This window comes from Muntiacus reevesi, chromosome 1 (assembly GCF_963930625.1).
Source record: "Muntiacus reevesi chromosome 1, mMunRee1.1, whole genome shotgun sequence".
Taxonomy (NCBI): Eukaryota; Metazoa; Chordata; class Mammalia; order Artiodactyla; family Cervidae; genus Muntiacus; species Muntiacus reevesi.
This window is the reverse complement of record NC_089249.1, coordinates 224,347,256-224,364,144: the sequence shown is the minus strand read 5'-3', so window position 1 is coordinate 224,364,144 and position 16,889 is coordinate 224,347,256. Positions and strand designations below refer to the sequence as shown.

Genomic DNA, 16,889 nt, shown 5'->3' with positions numbered 1-16,889 from the left:
CATCTGGTCCCATCACTTCAAGGGAAATAGATGGGGAGACAGTGGAAAGTGTCAGACTTTATTTTTCTGGGCTCCAAAATCACTGCAGATGGTGACTGCAGCCATGGAATTAAAAGACACTTACTCCTTGGAAGGAAAGTTATGACCAACCTAGACAGCATATTAAAAAGCAGAGACATTTCTTTGCCAACAGAGGTCCATCTAGTCAAGGCTATGGTTTTTCCAGTGGTCACGTATGGATGTGAGAGTTGGACTATAAAGAAAGCTGAGCACCGAAGAATTGATACTTTTGAACTGTGGTGTTGAAGAAGACTCTTGAGAGTCCCTTGGACTGCAAGGAGATCCAACCAGTCCATCCTAAAGGAGATCAGTCCTGGGTGTTCATTGGAAGGACTGACGCTGAAGCTGAAACTCCAATACTTTGGCCACCTGATTCGAAGAACTGACTCATTTGAAAAGACCCTGATGCTGGGAAAGATTGGGGGCAGGAGAAGAAGGGGATAAGATGGTTGGATGGCATCATCGACTTGATGGACATGGGTTTGGGTGAACTCCGGGAGTTGATGATGGACAGGGAGGCCTGGTGTGCTGCGGTTTGCAGGATCGCAAAGAGTTGGACACGACTGAGCGACTGAACTGAACTTAACTGATGACCAGTTTCTCAAAGTCACAATCACAAACCAAAAAATGCAATTTGTCTAGTTCTGGACCCACTTTCTTTGTACATCAGTTGAAATATGTATGAATCTTCCTGTACAGTAATGGTAGAGTATCAATAGCATGGAAAACATAAAGGCTGTATCTGAGTTTTATACCTTTACTGCAATTCATCATTATTAATTTTAAAAGATAGAAAAGTGAGAGTGCTATCAGTGAAAATGGCATAGGAGGGAACTTCAAAAGCTTAATCTCCACAAAACACTGAATATATTTGCACAAAGTGATAAAATCAACTTTATCAGAACTCAGAAACTAATCAAAAGTTTACATCAACTGGGCAAACCCTTATTAAAGGAGAAAAAAAACAAAATCCCAACTCAATCCTGGTAACAAAACTTTTCTGTTTTATAATTTACTCTGACCCTATCAAGCATTTTTGACCAGGAAATAACGTCTACTTAGAGTAGATGGGACGCACACTGCACATGCATTTCTCTTCTTGTAGTCTTCATGTTAACAAGTCACACAAAAACAATTTAGATCACACACACAAAAAAAGTAAACGGGCACAATACTAATTTACTTTCACATATGAAAATTATCTTTGTTTTGGTTAGGAAAAGAATCAAACCCTAAAAATCAGTCCTCATATATATTTAAATCAGTTTTAACTTATGTTTATTTCAGTAAGAAACTTACCTAAAAGTTGTAAAGTCTTCACAAAAATCAAAGGAATGTCAAAATACAACAAGAAAACACTAACTTATTACAATATATTTTCAGTTTATACTTCCATTGATCTTTCAACAAAAACTTTAGAGCTGAGCGAGCCAATACAGTAGCTTTCAGCCATGTGGCTTTCTAGATGTAAGTTAATAAAAACTAAATTTAACATTTCTTGGTCACATTTGGCCATACTTCGAGTATTCCAGAGCCAGCAGAGTTCTCACTGGACAGTGCAGATTTAGAGAGATCGTACGCATATGCCTGTCAAATATTATCTGTGCAGAAAAGAAGTAGCTCTAGAGCTTAATCAGATGCATTTTCAGAAAATTTATCAAGTGCCTACCATGTGTAGAACACTGGGAATACAGCAAATGATAAAGTCATTGCACTCACAGAGCTTGAGTAGGGCAGAGAGAAACAAGTATAAATATACTATAACATCTATGTAATGAGTCCTGTGACGAGAAACAAAGCAAGTAAAGAGCTACAGAGCGGTGAAGTGAGACCAAGACCATTTCCTCGCTGGCAGTGTTGTCTATGATTCAATGCACTAGGCCAGTGTTTGAGATTGTACAGGGCATGGGGGTAGCATCACTGCAGCCATCTAAGCAGGAGGTATGCAGACTCTAGATTTACATGGCACATGGAATAAACTACCTCACAGCTCCAATACCAGTATTCAATAAACATTTAGTTCATGAAATAAATGAAATGGAGCTGTGGCTGGTCTATTCTTAAAAATCTATTATAAAGATGTTAAAATTAAATATAAAAGAAAGGAGATAAGTTGTCCTACTATGTTATATATAATACATTAGGGAAAATAATCAAAATAGAAACTGTCTTTTGAATACATTCACAAATGTATGAGGTAAGGTTAAAAAGCGCACCTGATCACTCTTAGATAACGCATTACTTACAGACTTTGAGCTGTGGTATTAATTATCCTATTTTTCTAAAAATAGCATGTATGAATTTACAGGCATAAAATCAGAGGCAATATCTGCTTGGGTAAACAAGGATTAAGGGGATTAATATAGTTGATTTACTTTCTAACCTTAACTTTGGCCAGAATGCTCTACTTACCGGAAGCATAAGGACTTACTGGACTAGTCCCCAAAATACATGCGTTCTTTTAGTCATTTTCAATTTGACCAAATTGTCAAAAATGAAAGAGTCCCCAACAAAGATTACTTACCGCTATATATACTAAACGTCTGAATAAAGAACACAAATGATCAGTGAAACTTTTTAACAGATGTTCCTCATTCTCAGTCCTCTCTAGAACTGACCTCATAGTCTCTCTGGGTCTATTACATCTATTATCAACTTTGATCAAACTCAAGATGGAAACCGAACCAACAGTACATACTTTCAATTGCCAAGTAAATTTTCCGCTCTCCTTCCTTGGGCTCTTTGCCAGGTGGGAAGTACGTTCCTCTGATTGTAATTGCAGCTTCAGAATATTCACTGATTCTCTGCAGAGCTTCCTTAGAGGTAACTTTCCACCTAGCAGTCTAGGAAAGAAAAGAGTTGGGGGAGAAGAAATCTCTTTACAACAGGATAAAAAAACCCTGAGGTCCTAAAAGAATAGGTTAGCTAAATCATGTTATTGTCAATATTAAAATTCTTATCAACACCTTCATCATAAATTCATTTAGATTCTAATGTACCTAGAAAGTAATCATAAAAATGAAATTTCCAGTGTTGTCTCCCCATCTAAATAAAAAGTAAAGCAGCCATTAAAATGTTCATGGGTTTTTCTTTTTATTTATCTATTTACTTGGCTGAGTTAGGTCTTAGCTGCAGCTTGAGGGCTTAGGTGCCCTGGAGAATGTGAAATCTTAGTTCCCTGACCAGGGATCGAACCCCCATCCCCTGCATTGGAAGGCAGATTCCTAACCACTGGACCATCAGGGAAGACCCTTCATAGGTTTTAAATGAGGTATTTTCACTCCTAAAAACAGGGTTTCTACTCAATAAAAAAGTTTAAATCTGCTACTTGCCTGTGGGAAGTCATTGATCTCTAATTCTTCCTCATATCTCTTAAAAGATTCATTCTGTCCACCATCCTGTCTCTCCTCTTCTTGTTTCTCCAAAGGCACATAGTTGAGCTTGGCATTTATCTTTTCAGCAAGTTGCTCTGCAATGGTTTTTGCAGATACAGTGGGAGCCAGGATGGTGCCACCTCTGAGAATGGCATTGGTGGCCTGTTGCATCACATCCTGCAGTTAAAGAAGACCTACAGTCAAATCTCAAATGAGGGCAGAGACAAGACCAAAGATCCCACCACAAACTCTTCTCTGGAAAGCACTAACTAAAAGCATGTAGAGTCTGACCCACAGGGCAATTTAACAGCATATAATTATAACAGAAAGTTTAATATATCTGCCTTACTTGATGTGAAAACTAAATACCCACGTCTATATCAAAAAATTCTACTGAACATTAGGTAACTCTTGATATCAAATACAGTATAATATTTCTAAAATCATTTACATACCTTGTGGCTACTATGGGTTTCCTCTGAATCAGTATGTTTGCCCACTACTACCACTGAACTCCTCTTCCCCTCATGGACAAACCCAACATTCCATAAATCATTCTAAATATCTTTATGCAACATATTTTTACATTTGAAATTAATTTTACTATGTATCTAATACAGAGATAATTCTGTGGGTAATACATGACTCACACCTCAAGCTCTTCCAAAAACAGTGAAAAGTTATAGTCATATGATTTCACAAAAGTTACTAGTAACAATAATACAAGAGAATATTAGGTGAAGTGCTGCATCCCTGTTTTCACAAGAGGCACAGGCTTGAGTAAATACTTCATAGTAACTCACTGATTAAAAAAGATTCAAAGACCCAAGGCTCTGACCCTTGACTATGGCTGCCTCATCAGGTAAGTCCACTGGCCTCTAGCTTGGTCATTCTACTTGGGCACTGCAGACCTGAACCTGCATACAACTACTGGACACAGGGTCATGCAAGTCCTCAACCACTCAAAATCTTAAACACTGTCAACATTAACAAACTGTTCTTTGGGAATGCTATGAAAATTTAACCCTGATTAAAAATTAAGTTAAACAAAATGCAGGAAAGAGTTAAACAAAATGTGGGAGAAGGAAACCCTCCTACATTGATGGTGCGATTGTAAACTGGTGCAGCCACTATGAAGAACAGTATGGAGGTTCCTTAAAAAACTAAAAACCTAGCTACTATAACCCTGCAATTCCACTCCTGGGCATATTTCCAGAGAAAAACATGATCAGAAAAGATACATGCACCCTAATGTTCACTGCAGCGCATTTTACAATAGCCAAGACATGGAAGCAACCTAACTGTCCATCAAGAGAGGAATGGATAAAGATGTGGTACATAGGTACAATGGAATATTACTCAACCATTAAAAAGAATGAAACAATGCAATCTGCAGCAACATGGATGGACCTAGATAGACTGTCTAGTTGAGTGAAGTCAGTCAGAGGAGAAATACCATATTATATCCCTTAATGTGGAATCTAAAAAGAAAAGATACAAATGAAGGAACTTATACAACAGAAACAGACTCACAGACTTCTGAGAATGAACTTACAGTTGCAGGGGGTAAGGGGAGGAGGAGGGACAGTTAGGGAATTTGGGATTGACGTGTACACACTGCTATATTTAAAATGGATAACCAACAAGGACATACTGTAAATCACAAGGAATTCAGCTCAATGTTATATGGCAGCCTGGAGAGAAGGGAAGTTTGGGGGAGAATGGATACATGTATATATATGTGGCTGAATCCCCTTGCTGTTCACCTGAAACTCTCATAACATTGTTTGTTAACTGGCTATATCCCAATAGAAAACAAAAAGTTTAAAAAAAGAGAGAAAAGATACATATATATATGTGTGTAACTGAATCACTTGGTTGTACAACAGAAACTAACACAACATTGTAAATCAACTACAAAAAGCATTAAGTTAACCAAAAAACTCCCAAGAGAGAGATGGCAAGTAAAACATTTAACAGTTTCCCATTGTCTAAACTCATGTTAGTCTGAGTTATATAATTGGGTGTCTGTACTTCCATAGTACTGTTTGTTTGTTCAATAATCCACCAGTAAACACAAAGAAAGAAAAAGAGAGTTCTTTCTTTAGGATTTTTTTTTTCTTTAGGATTTTGATAAGGTCACTCGGAATACTATTCTATAAAATTATCTATAGGCCTTCCAGAATAGGCATTAAGACCTCAGCTAACCACGCTAGAGAAATCAACCAAGGTCAACAATTAAAGAATTCTGTATTCAAATGGTAAATGCTTATTATCTCAAAATCTAAAACAACTTCTTGTTCACTTGTGCTGATACAATTTAAAAAGCATTTAAATCAAATAACTTACAAAAAGTACTAAGACTCGGAACGAATTACTTAATACCTGAGACTCAATGCCCAAATTCTTCTGAGCATTGATTCTAAGAGCCAATCTCTTTGCAATTTCCAATTTCTCAGCATTCCCTGCAGTGGGAGCAGGCACACTAGATGTTCCAGGAGCTGCCATATCCTTCACTCTCTTCTTTGAATTAAACATGCTTTCAATTTGCTCATCAATCTAAACAAGAAAAAAAAGCATTAGTAAAAATCTAATGAAAAATACCAATTTAGAGAGGGTGAGAGGGAGGGGAGGGGTAAGAAGAAAGGGAGAGGTGAGGGTAGGACAGGGGGCAAGGGGAGGGAGGAAGGAAAGAAAGAAACAGAGATACAGTGCTGCTAGAACCACTTCAGCAGACTCCTGAGTATTACAGAAAATATATCCCAATTCAGTAAACGAAGAACACGGGCTGTCAAAACAGAGTAGCCAATTGGATGCAGCCAAGTTGCTCTGCGGCCCAGGCCTTGAGGCCAAATTATATACACTGTAATCAAAGAGGCTGGAAGAAGGGCAATAACTCAAGATCAGTGGACAACTAAAAATACAGCCAATGGTTACCAGGGGAAATGATACAACACGTTCTCAAGGCAGGCCTCCTAAAATTCTTTCCAACTCCAAAAATGCAATTGGGTTTACTCAAAAAACAGGGTAAGAGAATCAGGGGGAAAAACCTTTATTGTTTTATTTCTTTGAACCCAGGAAGGAAAGGCATGAAGGAAAGGCATGAAGGTGGACTTCCCCATGAAATCAAGAGCAATACTGACATTCCTCGCTCTCCAGGAGTCACATGAGTCCTACTGCCACTGTGTAATCCTCAGGTTAGCCACTTGTATCTCATAAGCATTTCCTTTTAAAAATGTCTTTTGCCCCCAAATGAATAATAACACTACCATGTAAAGAATGCAAATTCCTTCATATGCAGGAATTAGGCTAATATTTCAAATTCCAAATGCAAAGAAAAACTTTTTTAGGGTTTAAAATTAACTTGGTTAATTTAGAAAGAACTTTTACTGAAATGGAAACAGACAACTTACCTTCTTTTTAAAGCATTTGTTATCTAATAAGGTGTTTGAGCTATGAATTACTTTTAAACTAACTTTAATTTAGTAACACTCTTTTAAACAGAATACATGACATTAAAATCCAAAACAAATGCATAAAATTAGGAATGGGGAATGCACACAGTGTTAGGTAACAGGGATAACTTTACTTTTGACTTTATTCATTTTAGCATTGCTCTAGTATTTTTTAATTAATTTAATTTTAAAGTTTTCTTCTAATTTATTGAGAGCCCAGATAGTTCAGTTGGTAGAGCATCAGACTTTTAACCTGACGGTTCAAGGTTCCAGGGTTCAAATCCTTGTTCAGGTAGAAGATTATCTGGGCTTCCCTGGTGGCTCAGATGGTAAAGAATCTGCCTGCAATGTGGGAGACCTGGGTTCACTCCCTGGGTTGGGACGATCCCCTGGAGGAGGTCACGGTATCCTGCTCCAGTATTCTTGCCTGGATGGAGAATCCCCATGGACAGAGGAGCCTGGCAGGCTACAGTCCACAAAGGGTGGGACATGACTGAGCAATTAAACACAAAGCATTTTACTATTGCTCTAATTTTTTAATGAAATTATAATAAGACTTTAACAAAAGGGGGGAAAACTGATGTTTTATTATGAGATTTTAAAAAAATGTTTAAATAACAAAAAAATTTGAAGTGGCTTTAAAAACAAAGCCAGAAATTCTTCGATACTCTTCCCTTCATGAGGTGGAGCCTCTCCTTAAATGCAGGCTGGACTTAGTGACTTGCTTCTAATAGACAAAGTGGAAAAGCCGGCATATAACTTCAGAGACTAGTCATAAAAGGTACTAAGGCACTAAGGCTTCTTCTTTGCTCTCTCTTGGATCACTCAATCTGGGGAGCCAGCTGCCATGTTGTAAGAACACAAATACAGAGGAAAGAACAGGGGCATCCCACCAACAGTGAAATCAGTGAGCCATCCTGGAAGAAGATGGGCCTGCATCAGTGAAGCCTTCTGATAACTGCAACCTGGAACAACAGCTTGACTGCAACCTCATGAGACCCTAAGTAAGACCTTAAGTAAGTTACGTAAGTTACCTGGCTACACTGTTCCTGATTTCCTAACCCTCAGGAATAGTAGGTAATAAATGTTTATTATAACCCACAATAAAAGTCCCACAGTAAAGTCCTAAGTTTTGGACTGATCTATTATACCATAACAGATACCTAAATACATTGACTTAACTGAATTTTAAGCCAATATGGTATACTAGTAAAAAAAGGCCTAGAATTAATAGGAGACATTGGTTCCTGTGTTTAACAGCCAGTATGGTCATTTCCTGAAAGACTAAACTCCCGAATTCTTAAGTTGTGCTCTGAGCCAAGGTTTAATGCAGTATATTAAAAAAAAATTTCTATGATCAAATATAAAATATGTTGGAAGATTTCAGAATTAAAATAATTTTATTAATGTCTTTTCACACCCATTGATAGGGTACCATTAATAGTGGAATATACCAGCAGATTTTCCAAAAGTATTTTATAATGAAAACATCTAAAGCTCAAGCTCCAGGATTAGGGTTCCATAGCATACTCCAAGAAACCCTTAACTTGTTGAGTCCTTAGGGTCTCTTTTCACTGTGTTACAAACAACGCTGTAAGCTAAGAAAATGGGCTTTAAACAGCTACGCAAACCTGAAAAAGTTATTATTTGTTTCTAAGCCTCAGTCTCCTCAATTATAAAAAGGGAATGCTTTGAGTATCCACTTCTCTGGCTATTGTGAGGAAGTCAATGAAATAATCCCTGTAAAGCACTTGGCACAGGACGTGGAACTTAGCACCATGCCCTAAAAGTTCACTATCAAACCCTGGGCCGGGAAGATCCCCTGGTGAAGGGACGGCAACCCACTTCAGTATTCTTGTCTGGGAAATCCCACGGACAGAGGAGCCTGGGGTGTTATAGTCCATGGGGTCAAAAAAGAGTAGGACACAACTCAGCAACTAAATAACAACAACAATTATTAATAAGGATGTTCTATAATAATCAAATTGTGAAGTATTTAAAACAATATTAGTACCAATGATGTTAAAGATACAGGGAGCCAGACACCCTTATACATCGTTAGTATGAGTACAAACTGGTACTCACTTGTAGGAGAACAATCTAACAATGTTTTAAGACCAAATTTGGATATACCCTTTGACTGAGCAATTCTATTTATACACTTACACACTCTTCCTCAAGACTTAATCTGATGAATGTGCAAGGTTAAGTGTTCAAGGATGTACAATGAAGTACAGTAAAGTATACTCCAAATAATAACAAATATATATTCCAAGTATTTGTTTCCAAATATTCAAAAATAGGGATTTAAGGTAGGAGGGTGAAAAAAAGAAAAATAGGGATTTGATTGATCATACTGTAGAACATCCATATAATGAAACGTAGCCAAAAAATAGCATGAGAGTGGATTTCCTAAAAGGGAAGATTTTAACATAGGACTATTATTGTAAAGAAAATTATAAAGCAGTATGACCTCATTTTTATGAAAATACAAAACTACGGGCATATGTGAAAACATTTGTACACACACACAAAAAAACTGAGAAGCATACCCACCAAAAAGTTTCCAGTAATTTGCTGCCTAAACAAGCCTAGGGTAAGACTTCCAGTACAAGACGAACAACTGCTTCAACTGGTAAGAATAAGGCTTTAGGACAACAATACTTACATCAACCGCAGCATCCTCATCATCTGAATCTTGCAGACCAAGAGCAGCTTTTTGTAACTTCTTTCTCTCATTAGCCAAAGCTTGTTCTGTTTCATCGAACTTGAATCCCTTACCAGAGAACCCACTACTCTTTTTAATTATTTTCCCTTCCTTTCAAGGAAAAACAAGAAAGTTAAATTCATAGTAAAAAACTTTAATGTTCAGAAATTTATGGCAATTAAATAGTTTTCAAGGTGGGGTATGACAATGCAACAAAAACATTTTATTTAGTATGTGAGAAAAAAATAAGAGCTCTGTATGTACACTACAAAAATACTGAGTTGAAGAGGATTTTTGTTCTCAGTCCTTTCCCTTTCTATCTAAAGAGATAAATGAAAATAATACTATCAAGATTTACTGGTGTTAATGCTCAAGGTTTAGAAGACAGTGACTTGTATAAAAATAAGAAAAGTTATTAAAAAAAGAAAAAACTCACAGCTTTCTGTTGATCTTTGAAATCACTCCAGAGTTTCTCTAGATCAGGTGGCACTGCAGTCCCTGACAGTTCAAGGGCTTTAATTATGTCTCCAGCATACCGAGCTTGATCTTCCGTGATAAAAGTGTATGCGTAGCCCTAGTAAACAATGAAAAAGTGGTACTATTAAATACTAACAAGATGAATCCTCCTCAGAAAACAAGTAAGATGAAAACTGAGTCACCTAATATACCCTCTTTAAGACAACTCCACTACTCCACTAAAAAGAATTTTAAAGATCACAATAGAGACTTACTAAATTCCTTAATATCTAAGTTTAATATTTACTGTAAAAATAAGTTAGAAAATTTCTAACTCCTTCATGCATAAAGAGAAATCGCATAAGTTGATGATTTTTACATAAATGTACAACTGCACTGTATTAATTTTAACACATCTTATCTTCCCGTCTGCTTGCATTCCTTTCTTCTACTACCTACTGTATCCCTCTACCCCAGCTAACCTGTTAACCTCCTAGAATATAGCATCCCATATTCTTTAAAGACCAGTTAAAAGACATAAAAATATACACACATATGTCTGATATGTTTTCAAATAAAAAATGAAGTCAACTAAATCACTTCCCTGCAATTCTCTAATGCCTAAGGATTCATGTGTCCCCAACAGCTTTTGGTTCAGGTAAGAGAAAAGACTGGAGTTGTAAGCAGAGGAAAAGCAAATTACAATTAGACTGCCATCTTCATTAAAAGCTCTATCCTACCAGTGAACTGTTATAAATTTTAAAACTAGCCTTAATATTTTATTTCAGGAGTACCTAAAAGTTACTCTTCTCCAGAAGATCTTCCCAACCCAGGGATCAACCCCAAGGAAAAGGCTACCCACTCCAGTATTCCAGCCTGGAGAATTCACGTACAGTCCATGGGTTCACAAAGACACACGATCGATCAACTTCCACTTCACTTCACTTCACCTAGTCACCAGATTTGACCCCTGGCCTACTTTTATACAGCCCATGAGCTAAAGTGGTATTACATTTTTTAGGGTTGTATACACAAAAACACATAGGATGTAACGGAGACTGTGTGTGACCCACAAAGGTTACAATTTTAACTACACAAAAAATCTCCCAAAAACAACAACAACAACAACAACAAAATCTCCCAAATCCCCAGAATAACTCAGGTTAAAAGAATGCCATCACTCCTTATGAGCTGTGTAAATCTGGCAAATAACTTAATGTCAGTGTGCCTCAACTTTTTTCATCTGTTTAAAGCAGTAATATTATTGACCTTAAAGGGAATTTGTGAGAAAAAAAACAAGATATACATAGAGCACTTAAAACAGTCGTGGGCACTTAATAAATACTCCATAAATATAACCTATTAATAATATTATTGCTTTCATATGTAGAAATGTCCATGGTTATCATACCAAATATATCACCGTCAGTGCTTCTAACAAAGGACTATTCTGCTGCTTTCAAAAACAACGAGTTAAAACCATATACTCAACAGAATACAGGTGTCAAAAAAGCAAATAATATACATTTGTATGGGGCTAAGGACAGGGGTGATAGGTCTGGGCTGAGTATATTTTATGATCTCATATTCTTAAAAAAGTAATGAAAGCTCTTGAACTATATACGTGTAATGTACATACAAAAATTTCTAGGTGGGAAAAAATACCTTTCTGGGGACACAAGTGGTTAACACTCTCTGCCTATAGAGAACAGGTAGGTATCTGACAATTTTAACAGCACTTAAGACATGTTTATATATATAAATGACATCAACTAATCCCCATACTCTGAAGATTCCCCATAACTCCTATTATCTACACTTTAAAGTCCTAAAGAAACACTTATATTTTAACACAATGGAAATCAACTTTAAAAGCAATTCTCTTTACTTTGTTGCCTGCTCTTCCAGTCCGTCCTGCTCTGTGCACATAATCCTCATAATGGTTGGGGCAGCTATAGTTTACAACAAGAATCAGATGCTTCACATCGAGGCCTCGGGCAGCAACAGATGTAGCCACAAGAAGTTTGCAGGTCCCATTCTTAAAATCATTTATGATGCTATCTCTGTCATATTGATCAATGCCTGCAAATGAATTAAAGAGTTGTAAAACCACATATTCAAATTAAATTTTCCATTTTCTCTGACATTCAGAGAAAGAAGTTAAACACAGGGTAAAGAACATATTCAACTTATACTGACCATGTGTCAACAACCACCATATAGAAAATAAAAATTTGCAGGGGGCTGAGAGAGTTGGGGGAGTAGGGATAGTTTGGGATTAAAATATACACATTACTATATGTAAAACAGATAACCAACAAGGATCTACAGTACAACACAGGGAACTATACCCAATATCCCATAATAACATAAAATGGAAAAGAATCTAAAAAGGAATAGGTATAATATATAACTGAATCATTTTGCTGTACACTTGAAACACAACATTTTAAAACAACTGTATTTCAATAAAAATTTTTAAAAGACAAAGAAAGTTCAATGGCCCTTCTTTTCTTTTCTTTCTTGTACATAAAGCTAACAACTGCAGAAGCCCAATCAGAATCCCTAACCTACAACTGTTATCAGAGCAAAGGGGAAAAAAAGGGATTCAGATCTTTTGACTTCTCCCACAGATTATTTAGAGCCTTGCTACTCACAGTTTTGTTCAAAGACAAGGAGCAGCATCACATGAGAACTTGTTAGAAATGCAGAATCTCAGATTCTGCTGCAAACTATTTAACCAGGTTCTGCATGTTAACCAAATAGTTAGGTGATTACATACGCACGTTAACGTTTACAGTGCACTGCTTAAAAAGGACCCAACTGGAACACTCTTAAAATTTGTTAACTCAAAGAGACTCAGGATGAGTTACAAAGCAGAATATAAAATATCAAAATGTTCTATAATAAAAAGTCCAGGCCACAAATATACTTTATGATGGGATACCTGGGAATCTCTAGTAATCAGAGAAGGGAATGCAATAAATTCTCAAACCTTGAAATTCATTTTTGCAGCAAGAAATATTGGAACATCTAGTATAAAACCTGTATTTAACATATACCGAACATTTATCATCTAAGTATTTATCAGTATTAATTTATATTACCTAAAATTTTTAATGTACTCTTCAAAGACTGAATGATAAAAAGTATTTGGATCTTATGTCAAAAAACTAGCAGTTCAATACTATCTCTAAAACCTCACAAGAAAAATTAATGGAATGAATAACAACATACATTAAGTTTATAATTTAAAAATACCAAAACTTTTCCTTTAGATTAAGATATCTCCTATGTGCAACAGAGTTAGTAGTTACTGGCAGCAACCATTAACCATCTTCCTTTTAAACATATTCCCAATTTTGTTATCCACCCAACAAACAATCACATATGTCAAACCAAGTGAAAGTGAAAGTCACTCAGTCGTCCAACTTTTTGCGACCCCATGGACTATACAATTCATGGAATTCTTCAGGCCAGAATACTGGAGTGGATAGACTTTCCCTTCTCCAGGGGATCTTCCCAACCCAGGGATTGAACCCAGGTCTCCCGCATTGCAGGCGGATTCTTTACCAGCTGAGCCACAAGGGAAGCCCAGGAATCCTGGAGTGGGTAGCCTATCCTTTCTCCAGTGGATCTTCCCAACCCAGGAATTGAACCGGGGGGTCTCCTGCATTGCAGGCGGATTCTTCACCAACTGGGCTAATACCAAACCAAAGATGAGCCTAATTCAGTCTCAGGAATTGAATACTGTTTAGTGTAAACTAGCCCTTCTCAGACTTCCTGTGCTCAGGTAGCTGTACACTCTTAAGGCAAGTAACTTGGTGGGCTATTATGGAAATACTTCTGACCTCATGAAGACCCTGAAAATCTCAGAGACCTCAGGAGTGTGAGGACAATATTTTCAGAGCCATTTGTCATTCCCATGCCCATGAATGACTTCCCTGGTGGCTCAGATGGTAAAGCGTCTGCCTACAATGCAGAAGACCCAGCTTCTATCCCTGGGCCGGAAAAATCTCCTGGAGAAGAAAATGGCAACCCACTCCAGTATTCTTGCCTGGAAAATCCCATGGACAGAGGAGCCTGGTAGGCTACAGTCCATGGGGTCGCAAAGAGTCAGACACAACTGAACGACTTCACTTCACTTCACTTCTTCACATGCCTATGAATGAATTAGGCATAAGCAAGTGAAGCAATTCTGGCCGAAGAGACAGAAGTACAGGAAGGGGATTATAGGCAAAAAGTTTTCTTTCTTATATAAAAAATACGCATTTCCACCAAGATAGGGGGAAATCTTATTAGGTTAACCATCCTGTGGACAACAACTATGAGTTCTAAATATAAAGAACTAACTACCTGAAGGCACCAGAGTGACAAAAAGCAAGGAGAAACAGGAAGGGAGTTGACATCTAAAAGAATGCAATGGCATTGGTTAAGTTTATAGGATTTTACTTATTTTAAACTTTCTGTTTGGGAGCATGCCCTGAGCAACCCAGGTAGTGAAGTCATGGTCTTATTGACAAGAAGAAACAGAAGAAAGACGTTAGGATAAACTCAGGACCACAAAAGAGGGGATAAATCCCAGGAAGAAGAACAGAGTAGGCACATCCAAATGTGCATAAAAACACTGCCCACCTATCTGACACCTAAACTACACACACATGAAGCAGACATCAACCAGCCCAGCTCTGGCTAACAGAGATTTCAGAGGTCACCCGTTGCAAGAAAGTTTAATATGGGTCTAGCCAAGGTAATGCCCTATTTAAAAAAAAAAAACCTTTTAAGCAAAACATAGGAGAATTTAGACTCTACAAGGTATCATTCACAAAGGCCAGTAGGCAAACCAAAATTACTAGACATACAAAGAAACAGAAAAATATAAAACAAAATTAAAAGACAATAGAAACTGACTTTAAATGACCAAGACATTATAATTAATAGTCACAGATTTTAAAGCAACTATTATAATTGTGATTTAGGAAAAAAAAATTTTACATGGTTATAATGAATGGCTAGGAAATATAATTTGAGAATCAAAATATAAAGGAGAACCAAAAGGAAATTCTAGAACTAAAAAAATATAAAATTCAATTTAAAAATTCACTGAATGGGCTTATTAACAGCAGATAAGAAATGGCCAAAAACATAAAGTTGAAGACAGAGTCAAAGAAATTATTTAATCTTAATTAGAGAGAAAAAAAAACTTAAAAACAAAGACTGAACATCAATAATGAGCATCAGTGATATGTGAGACAGTATTAAAAGGTGAACATACACATTATTGGAGTCCTAAAAAGAGAGGAGAAAATAGGGCAGTAAAAATCAAATAAACAATCAAGAAATAATAGTCAAGAATTTCCCAAATTAGATAGAAGACATAAATCTACAGATTCTAGAAGCTTAGTGAACCCCAATGAGTATGAGTAATACCCAAGTCAACTTACCATATGACCCAGCAATGCCATTCCTGGTTATCAACCCCAGAAAAATGAAATGTTCACATAAAAATCTGTACTTGCATATCTAATAGCAGCACTATTCATAATTGTGTAAAACTGGAAATAACCCAAATGCCCTTCAGCAGATGAAAAGATACATACAGAGTGGTACCTCCACACACTAGATAATAAAAAGAAATGAGTAATGCAACAACTTGAATGGATCTCAAAGCCATCAAGCTAAGCAAAAAAAAAAAAAGCCCAATTGCAAAAAGCTACATGACTGCATTTACAAACACTGTTCTAAGAGAACATCACTGTTTTCCAGAGACTGTACAAGAAGAGGAGAGATAATCTTAGAGTTACTCTGTATAGTGATATGACAAAGAGTTCCGGGGGGTGAGGGAACTGTTCTGTATCCTGATTATGGTGCATCCTTCGGATGGTTAAATAACTAGAAATAGCCTGGGTGTCCAATAGAAATGACAAAAACAACTATGACATATTTATATATTAAAGTATTACTCAGCAATACAATGGAAGAGTTGACACATCCAACAACATGGATGAATCTCAAAATGCATATGGAAGGTCAAAGATGCCTGACACAAAACAGTCCATAATGTATGGCTCCATTTATTTGAAATTCTAAAACAGGAAAAATTAATATATGTTGGGGGAAAAAATGTAAAAAGTAGGGCAGGGACTGAGGAAAATTTCTGAGGTTATATTTTAAAAGAGGTTTGGGTTTCACAACTTACATGCATTTGTCAAAACTCATCAAATGGTACACTTAGGATCTGCACATTTTGCTACAGTTCACTTAATATTTTTTTCATTAAAAAAACTTTTGAACTAGTGTTAATCACATGCATACTGAAGTGAAATATGCTGATATACAACTTACTCTAAAATGTCAAAAAACTAAGAAAAATTGAGGGGTTGATAGAAGGAAAAATGGCTAAAGATGTGATAAATATAACAAAATGTTAATTGTAGAATCTAGTATTAGCTATTTCAGGGTACTCACTATACAGTTTTCTCAGATTTTTGGTGTTTGAAAATTTTGCTGATAAAAATGGAGGGGAATGGAAGGGGGTTCAGGATGGGGAACACATGTAAACCCATGGCTGATTCATGTCAATGTATGGCAAAAACCACTACAATATTGTAAAGTAATTAGCCTCCAACTAATAAAAATAATTGGGAAAATAAAATAAAATTTAAAAATTAAAAAAAAAAAAATGGTGCTGGGAAACCAAACACCTACATACAAAAGAATGAAGATGAACCCATTTCTTACACCATATACAAAAATTAACTCAAATGGAATCAAAGACCAAAACTTAAGAACTAAAACTTTAAACCTCTTAGAGGAAAACAAAAGGGGAAATTTTTC

At 36.5% G+C, this 16,889-nt stretch overlaps 1 protein-coding gene across 2 annotated transcripts in view; it reads right to left on the bottom strand.

The window, feature by feature from the left end:
* DDX46 (DEAD-box helicase 46) overlaps positions 1 to 16,889 on the bottom strand; it is a 49,650-nt gene that overhangs the window by 5,854 nt on the left and 26,907 nt on the right. Inside the window, exons 16-21 of one of the 2 annotated variants that reach the window (XM_065918583.1) lie at positions 11,941 to 12,134; positions 10,033 to 10,170; positions 9,558 to 9,707; positions 5,820 to 5,993; positions 3,393 to 3,611; positions 2,759 to 2,903 (exon numbers count right to left, since the gene is read on the bottom strand). In XM_065918583.1, the coding sequence (XP_065774655.1) occupies positions 2,759 to 2,903; positions 3,393 to 3,611; positions 5,820 to 5,993; positions 9,558 to 9,707; positions 10,033 to 10,170; positions 11,941 to 12,134 (1,020 nt within the window). Of the gene's footprint in view, positions 1 to 2,758; positions 2,904 to 3,392; positions 3,612 to 5,816; positions 5,994 to 9,557; positions 9,708 to 10,032; positions 10,171 to 11,940; positions 12,135 to 16,889 lie in introns of both variants that reach the window. The other variant, XM_065918582.1, reaches the window with a different exon arrangement.